At 40.2% G+C, this 9,326-nt stretch overlaps 1 protein-coding gene across 1 annotated transcript; it reads left to right on the top strand.

Moving 5' to 3' along the window:
- Window positions 1-1,403: 1,403 nt before the first annotated feature.
- LOC135547267 (SLIT and NTRK-like protein 5) lies at window positions 1,404-8,879 on the top strand. Its single transcript, XM_064976084.1, has 2 exons — window positions 1,404-1,702; window positions 3,750-8,879. The coding sequence occupies exons 1-2, from the start codon at window positions 1,670-1,672 to the stop codon at window positions 6,408-6,410; spliced, it is 2,694 nt and encodes an 897-aa protein (XP_064832156.1). The 5' UTR covers window positions 1,404-1,669; the 3' UTR covers window positions 6,411-8,879.
- The last annotated feature ends 447 nt before the right edge of the window (window positions 8,880-9,326 follow it).

The following is a 9,326-nucleotide window of genomic DNA, read 5'->3' as shown; positions in this document are numbered from 1 at the left end:
AAGTTTCACATCTGGAGGAAACCTGGCACCATCCCTATGGTGAAGCATGGTGGTGGCAGCATCATGCTGTGGGGATATTTTTCAGCGGCAGGGACTAGGAGACTAGTCAGGGTCGAGGGAAAGATGAGTGGAGCAAACTACAGAGAGATCCTTGATTAAAACCTGCTCCAGAGCACTCAGGACCTCAGACTGTGGTGAAAGTTTGCCTTGCAACAGGACAAATACCCTAAGCACACAGCCAAGACAACGCAGGAGTGGCTTCGGGACAAATCTCTGAATGTCCTTGAGTGGCCCAGCCAGAGCCCGGACTTGAACCCTCATCGAACATGGAAGAAAAATTGGAGAAACTTCCCAAATACAGGTGTGCCAAGCTTGTAGCGTCATCCCCAAGAAGAATGCCAAAGGTGCTTCAACGGAGTACTGAGTAAAGGGTCTGAATACTTATGTAAGACATTTTAAGAAATTTGCTAACATTTATAAAAACCTGTTTTTGCTTTGTCATAATGGGGAATTGTGTGTAGATTGATGAGGGGTGGAAAAAAACAACATTTTAATACATTTTACAATAAGTCTGTAAAGTAACAAAATGTGGAAAAATACATGGTATAACACATGGTAATTCTGACTGCCTCGAATACTGTCTGGTTTCATAAACATCAAGGTTTCGAGTGAAGCTAACATGACGAGGCAGATGAGGCAGATGAGGCGCACCAGTAGTAACAACCAATTAGGAACAACCCAGGTAAAATAGTTGGTGGCTTTGATATCATGATCAAAAATGTAACATTTTAACATGTAAACAATATGCTGTCCCAGGGCAGATGATTGGACACATCGAATATGGGTGATTATTGGATAAACAGGCATGGTTGTAAAGGTTCCATTCTGACATCATTTCTATCTGTTCTTTTTCTGGATGCTACAAACAGTTCACAGACCTCAATTCTCATCTCTCAAAATGCATCCCATGCATGACAAGGGTGAAATTGTATATTTCATGCACCGGATGATAATATGAACGCTGTTGAGGGAAGACTACATAATTTAGGTCACTGTCCAAGTTGGATGAATATACTGTAGAGAAGAGAAATAGTGACAGTTCATCCCAGGGGTGGTTGTCAACAACAGGGACACTGGAGGCTTCAAGCAGTGTTAACTAAGCTCTATAAACACAGCCTACCCTCATAATAGGCCACATTAACATAAAACAAACAGACTAATCATTTGTAGGTGTGAATCACTATATCACATGGTCAACACTTGTTCAAGGTGAGATGCCTAAAATAGCATACTCGAGATTTGAATACGTTGCAATGCAAGTCCTACCATTTTTATATTAGTTGAGGGGTGTATTCTTTCTCACGTTTTTATATTTTGGGTGTGGAGGAGAGGGGTGGATTATTACCTCAGAGGATGGGATGATTTTCATGTGAAAAGTTAAATGTATCATTTTTTTTCCAGAGTGCTGATGACATTATGTCGTTACAGTTGATTCTAAACGAAGCAGACGCACCGTAATCGGTTTCCCTGCGAGATTGACCATTTTGTGAATAATAACGGTCCTCCGTTTTAACATGGTGAACGCGTTCACTCACTCTCCATCTTTCGACGACACGAAACGCTTGGAAGCCGATTAATTATTGATCACGTTTGGACAGTATCGGTATCCATGCAGTGTAACGCCTTTTGGAACTGTAACTGGGTAAGATGTGTCCATTCAATTTAATAAAAATAAAAAAAAATCTGTATTGCATTAAACTACATGACATTTATCAGACGTTCGTGGGTGAGTGGAGGACACTTGCAAATGTTAAAAGTCGAGGTGCTTATTATCTTTAGTTTGATTGTCATATATAGTCGTATGTTATGCCCCTTGGTGGTTGCGTATTAGTTGAAGGGGCTAAATTGCAGGCTATTTGCTAAGAAATGCCAAGGAAGTTGTCTCCGTGTATATTATAAAAGTTAAGTGTAGTGACAACCGAGGATTCCTTGTTATGTTCATGGTAAATGTAGTAGTCAGGGTAACACCATACAAACGGCAGTTTTTGCAGGTGCGATCAAGAAAACAAAAACAGGATTCGTCTCTGTGTGTGTGTGTGCGTGCGCGCGTGTGAGCGAGTGGAAGACGGGGAGATAGCGTGCGCGCGTGTGTGTGTGTGTGTGTGTGTGTGTGTGTGTGTGTGTGTGTGTGTGTGTGAGAGAGAGAGAGAGAGAGAGAGAGAGAGAGAGAGAGAGAGAGAGAGAGAGAGAGAGAGAGAGAGAGACATTCCCCCAGGGAGACCGAATAAGCAACTTTGTTACCAGGCACAGCGTTGTCTCCTCTGGCACAGCACGTTATGAAAAGAGAAAGGCATTTGGCAGTTATGTTTGATCAGCGTTTATTTGTATCCTCCTTTAGTGCATTACTGACGGCTAACCTGTTCTTAACAAATAGGCACCTTAGAAAATTTGCAAGTCATACAATGGAACGTACGTTGTCATACCTAACAAGGAACCTTATTTACCAGTGAGTGAGGTAAGAATTTCTAAATATGATTATCCTATGTAGACATCCTATGTGGGAGTGTTTGCATTGGTGCTGAGGCTACATTTCTGTGGCAATAGTCATCATAGTTGTTTTTAGATATACGTATTGTTTCAGCCTGGTCTCATAAACTAGACATATCAAAGTGAAAGTAAACGCAGGAAACTCAAATTAGTATGATATGTTATGTATTGTTATATAAGACAGAAGGTCACTTAAGGGAGGGTCGTTGTTCAGGGTGGATGTTTTAAATGTAACTTTTATTTAACTAGGCAAATCAGTTAAGAACAAATTCTTATTTACAATGATGGCCTAGGAACAGTAGTTTAAGTAAAGTAGGTTAACTGCCTTGTTCAGGGGCAGAACTACACATTTTTACCTTGTCAACTCAGGGATTCAATCTAGCAACCTTTCAGCTACTGGCCCAACGCTCTAACCACTAGGTTACCTGCCACCTCGGAGGTGTGGGCGTATAATGTGAATGTCTAGCAACCCAATGGTTGCACATTCAAATCTCATCACAGACAGTTTTAGCAACTTTGCACCTACTTACTACTTGTTAGCTACTTTGCAACTACTTATAATGTTAGCTAACTCTTCCCCCTAACTTTAAAACCCTTTAACCTTACTCTTAACCCTAACATTAACCCCTAGCCTAGCTGACGTTAGCCACAACAAATCAGAATTCACAACATATCATACTTTTTCCAAATTTCATAACATACTGTACAAATTGCATTTTTTAACATATCATAAGAAATGAATACATGCTATACAAAATGTAACATATCATACTAATTGCAGTGTCCCGGATTTAGTTTGACTAGGTTACGTCTACCCCTGAGTCCAGGTTGATTGTTTTGATTATGGCTTTTGAAAATCAAGGCTATTTAATTGTATCTGACTTTTAAAAGATAACTGAATAATGAATGTTATTGTTTTCACACTGGGCTAAAGTATGGGCTATTAGTGTGCCTTTGTTTATTATTCACTTCGTTGTTATGCTACTTACTGGATGTACCTGGAGTGTAATTAATGTCTTTTTTTCATTAAGAGTCCTGCTCTATTCTAGTTCATTTAGTTTGGGTCATTCTGTGGCAGCCAGTAGTTACCCTTGGGCAGGTGCTATTCCTGAGCATTATAATTACAGGCTGTTTGAGGACTCATGAGAATGGAGTTGTTTAAGTATGTTTCGTCATATGACCTGTATATCTTCTTCCTCTAGATGACAGTGCATACTTCGGCGGCCCAACAGTGTGAGTTTGGCCATCGACACAGGAAAATGCATCTCTGGATTGTAATTATATTGTCGGTGGCTACGTCGGTGGGCATCGTTGAAATGTTTGACAATTATGGAGAGATATGTCGAAGATTGTGTGCCTGTGAGGAGAACGAGGGGATACTGACAGTAAGCTGTGAAAGTAGAGGAATAGTCGATCTCTCTGAAATAAGCCATGTGTACTTCACAACGTATAATTTACTGCTCACAGGAAACCTTTTGAAGAGGCTCTCTGCCAATGACTTTGCTGAATACAATGGGCTTACAATATTGCATCTCGGCAACAATGACATATCTGAAGTTGAATCGGGAGCTTTTAATGGACTTCAGGGATTAAAAAGATTACATCTCAACAATAACAAAATCGATGCCTTGAAGGAAGATTTTTTTGTTGGCCTTGAACGTCTGGAATATCTTCAACTAGACTACAATTACATCACCCATGTTGAGCCAAATGCCTTCAGCAAACTGCGTCATCTGGAGGTCCTGATTTTAAATGACAACTTAATTTCTACTCTTCCCACTAACATTTTCCAATATGTCCCTTTGACTCACCTTGACCTGAGGGGGAATCAACTGAAACTGCTGCCATATTTGGGTGTTTTGGAACATATGGACAGTGTTGTGGAATTACAACTAGAGGAGAACCCATGGAACTGCTCTTGTGAGCTGATTGCTCTAAAGGCCTGGCTCGAGAGCATATCCTACACCGCTTTAGTGGGTGATGTGGTCTGTGAGTTTCCATTCCGGCTTCATGGGAGAGATCTTGATGAGGTCTCTAAACCAGAACTGTGTCCCAGGAGAGCTATTGCAGAGTATGAGATGCGTCCCCGGGCACATCAGACCACCGATGCATACTTTAGGACCACACCCGCCTCAGTCACAGACTCATTCACATCCTCTGCCATATTACGGTCCTCGTCAAGGCCCACCAAGGGACCTCGCCAGTCAGGCAAACTAAAGTCAAAACCCACGTCTCGCATCCCCTCCAATAAACCGCAAAACTACGGTCAAATCGTTTCATATCAAACCAAATCCCCTGTGCCTTTGGACTGTCCTACTGCCTGTACTTGCAATCTCCAAATTTCAGACCTCGGTCTGAATGTCAACTGCCAAGAGAGAAAGATTGAGCGCATCTCTGACTTAAATCCCAAACCCTACAATCCCAAAAAGATGTATCTCACAGGGAATTATATCCCTGTGGTGCGGACATCAGATTTCATTGAAGCAACTGGATTAGATTTGCTTCACCTTGGCAACAATCGGATTGCTCACATCCATGACAGAGCCTTTGGGGATTTAACACAGTTACGCAGGCTGTACCTGAATGGGAATTTGATCGACCGCCTCACAGTCGATATGTTCTATGGATTGGAGAGCCTGCAGTTCTTATATTTAGAATACAATGTCATTAGAGACATTGTGTCAAACACCTTTCAGCATGTCCCCAACCTTCAGCTGCTCTTCCTGAATAATAACCTCTTGAAGACCTTACCCGGGGAAATCTTTAATGGGTTGAAATTGGCCAGACTAAATCTTCGCAATAATCACCTCCGCAATCTGCCTGTCAGTGGCGTGTTGGATCAGCTGACATCACTGGTGCAGGTAGACTTGTTCGAGAACCCCTGGGACTGCCGCTGTTCAATTGTGGAGATGAAGATGTGGCTGGAACAGCTCAGCACAGGCACGGTTGTCAACAATGTCATCTGTGGCTCCCCTAAAAGACTGTTTGGGGAGGATATGCGATACATTAAGACAAGTAATTTCTGTCCCAATAACTCCGATGCCCTAGCCTCCGTGATCCCGCCCTCTGAAGAAACCATTCCCGGCAGCACTATCACCATAGAAACATCATTAGACGACGATGCACATGTCAACAGTGTTCCTCTATCTGTTATGATCCTTGCCCTGCTCCTGATGTTCATCGTTGCAGTGTTTGTCGCTGCAGGACTGTTTGCGGCTGTGAAGAAGAGACGTCAGAAGGCTCTAAATGAGCAGAATAACTCCATGAACGCGTGCATTAGTTCGCTGAACACGGAGTACGGTCTTTACAAAAAGGGATCCGTTCCAAAAGTCAGGACGTCTGCAGGGCATGTGTATGACTACATCCCCCCTCCCACAGAACACACATGCAAGAGTACCGTCTATAGTCCACACCAGAGCAAGTCAGTGGATGGGTACAGAGACTTTGATGAGTTGAATGGGGCGTTTTTGAATAATCACTTGGATGAAGAGGCGGGTAGTAACGCAATAAGCTCTGAATACAGTATTAGCACTCCAGAGCCACTCAACAAACAGTCCCCCTTACAAGACAATCATCAGTATTACTACAGAGATGTAGAACCCGACAAGCCGTCATCTTACAGCAATGCTTTACCTTGCAGGCATACTGCCCATTCATCAAATCAGTATACGTCCGACTTCGATATCAGACACCAATACATGCACCCAGAAAGAATACAACAGACAATATTATATTGCACAGCACCAAGTACTGTTTATGTTGAGCCTAACAGGAGCGAGTACTGGGAACTGAAAGCCAAGCTTCATATTGATCCCGACTACCTTGAAGTTCTTGAGAAACGTACAACGTTCACCCAGTTTTGAATGACTTCCTGTTTTCCCTTAAAAGGTTGAATCATTGCTATGTTTGCTGCATTGGCACATAGGGCTCATGTTAAATTTGAGCATTCTACACTGATTTCTATCTTTTGAAACCTCAGTATACAGATATGCAGATGCTTTCCCTTAACAACATTAGAAATATGTATTTTGTCTTTATATATCCTCAATACAGCTTGTTGCTACAGTAGCTAGTTTATTGTTTATCAATTTCAGTCTTTGCTTTGAGACAAACTGGCAACAACTCTATGTAAATCAAGTGATGGGGGGAAAAAATATATAGTAACAATTATTTTGGATGATATATCGATATATATCCAAGTATCGATTTGTAAAATCGAGGGTAGCGCTTATCGGCTGACCCTTCGAACAAAACTCTGGTATTTTTCATCCTATAGCTTGTTCTCCATCTTTTTTTCTTTTTTTTTTTAAATAGCGAGTCTTCATGTTTTCAGCACTTTTATTTCCATGATTGACCTCTCATTTTCTAATGTAATGTAATGTGTTTGGAATATTAAATTGCAATACAATTTTGCAGTCTTGAATCGCAATACAGATCAAATCGGTACTTAAGTATCGTGATAATATCGTATCGTGAGGTCGCTGGCAATCCCCAGCCCTAATGTAAATATGCAGTTCATGTATGCTTGTTGCACTTTTTCAAAATGGGAGGTTCAACTGGCTTCTGTGTGCATATGGGTATTCATGAAACAAAACAAAAAAACATGTTTTCTGAAAGATAAATGGAAAGTCCATACTTCATAATTCCCGGGCAGTTTTGAGGTGAAACAGTTTGCTTATATCATTTTTCTCAAATTGTCTATTTTTATACAAGTATTTGGAAATGTAATTCTTCTTCTGTTTTTGTTTTATCACTTTGCACGCAATGCACTGATTGACCCGAACAGGTCAACAACGGATATGATGTCACTTTCTTATATATATTTCGTAAGTCGTAGACTGTGTAAATAACCATGGCTATAGCCATATGTAAAATGATTGCAGACATGCAACCTCTGCGTTCTGAAGGAAAGTTATAAGACATTTTGCACCATACGTGCATGAAGCCACTCTTTTTTTCCCCCAGGATGGAAACAATCCTCAATTTCCCTATTTTTATCTTTGGGGATACAAAATCAGTATTCAGAATATCATTGTCAAATACAAATACACAGCAAATTCATACAGTATGTATCACTATTATTGCTGGAAATGGCTCTAAATACAATGGAATGGATTGGTGACTGCCACTTGTATACGTTTGATCACTCAAAATATTTTTGGGACATTCATACATTTGTTTGGTATTACTAAGGAATCTTCTAGTTCTAATTCATTGTTAGACATACACATTTTCAGGTACGGTCCTTTCACTGTGGTACGTGCAGTGTCTATTCAAAGCATTGACAACGAATTGTGTAAACATTCGTCAATGTAATGACATTTGCCAGTCTCTATGTGTTTGGTCTCTAGTTCCAAGGTCACCACTGCCATGTTGTGTTGTTGGTATTTCCTACAACTTGTGATGAGATTATGTCAGAGGTTGCTCAGTATGTGCTGAAAAGCAGACTGGGTTTCAGAAATAATGCATTCTAACCCATTTGTGGGCCATTTTTTTAATCAAAAGCACTAAGAAAAGTCTGTCCCTATCGCAATGCATTGCACTAGATTAACATGTTAATAATATTGACATGTTAATAATATTGACATGTTAATCCAGTGCATTGTAATAAGGACAGTCCTTTGTTAGTGATTTTGATAAAATGGATGGATACAACATGGTCAATCTTGCTTTTTTTGTATTGAGGTTAGAAATTGTGTTTTTGATTCCAGTATCTGTCATCGCACCATAGCATTGTTCTTGTTGGGTTTGAAAACACATGACAAGAGTTCAATTAATATATCCAATCATTTACTGTAATTCCCGCCCACCTCCTTAGCCTTTATTGAATTAATATGCAGTTAGTGTGTACAGTGTATATATCACAAGCAAATAGCCATTGCAGTAAAACTACACACAATGTTTGTATCACATTCAAGTATATCAAAGAGATTGTAAAAATTAAATGTTACTCATGGAAATCTGTTTGTACGAACAGGTACACATCAGTGTTTTGGTTTTTTTTCTGAATTTTTTATACAAGGGTTTTGTAAATGAGGTCTAGAGAGTGTTCCACTTATGTCAATTTTTTATTGACTTTTCCCTTTAGTTCTCCATATGTAAGTAATTTGGTGAATTCTTACTTCAACTTTGTAAATAGAATGTGCCAGCTGCATCTCCTTGCGGACTGCTGCTTCACTGAGTGCAAAGCCTGGTTTTTATTGTGGAAACACACAGGACGAGAGGGAATGCAACTTGGGTATAAGATGTGAGCACAGAGATAAATGTATCTTAAAAAGTGCTGTTTCTGCTATTGTTAGCCAATTAATAAAAATATGTGCATTCATTCTGTATATACTGTCTCTGTTTTTCCTTCACCCTCCAATATGTTAGTAGTAGTAAATGTCATAGCACACCGGGAGGGTGGATTATGATGTACTTCCTCCAAAAGCCCACTGGCTTGTTTCATAGCAATACAAAGATTACAGGAGCCACACAGTTTACACCGCCTCTCACAATTTCATCCAGGAAAGATATAAATCTGTGCAAAACAAGAACAATGTTACATCATCTGAAATACTCTCAATCCTCTGCTGTCTTTTGAAGATTGTGTCATTTTCCCTCTATATTATACTCCAACATGATCAATGTTGGTTGATCACGCTGTGTATTTTGTTGAAATCTATCACTTTTTTACCTCCCTATTGTCTGGGGAGTTTGACAAAAATGGCTTCCACTAAGGGCCCTTGGTCCTCACCTGCCATTTTTTTACAGGGCCAAGAATCATCACACTACGGGTG

Source organism: Oncorhynchus masou, chromosome 10 (genome assembly GCF_036934945.1).
Source record: "Oncorhynchus masou masou isolate Uvic2021 chromosome 10, UVic_Omas_1.1, whole genome shotgun sequence".
NCBI lineage: Eukaryota > Metazoa > Chordata > Actinopteri > Salmoniformes > Salmonidae > Oncorhynchus > Oncorhynchus masou.
Note: the sequence above shows the minus strand (reverse complement) of the source record. Positions and strands in the feature narration are given on the sequence as shown.

What these genes read in the sequence shown, in the direction of transcription:
- LOC135547267 (XM_064976084.1), top strand. Translation starts at nt 1,670, where the DNA reads ATGCAGTGTAACGCCTTTTGGAACTGTAACTGG. An exon ending in CCTTTTGGAACTGTAACTGG is followed by an intron (nt 1,703 to 3,749) that starts GTAAGATGTGTC and finishes TTCTTCCTCTAG; the next exon opens with ATGACAGTGCATACTTCGGC.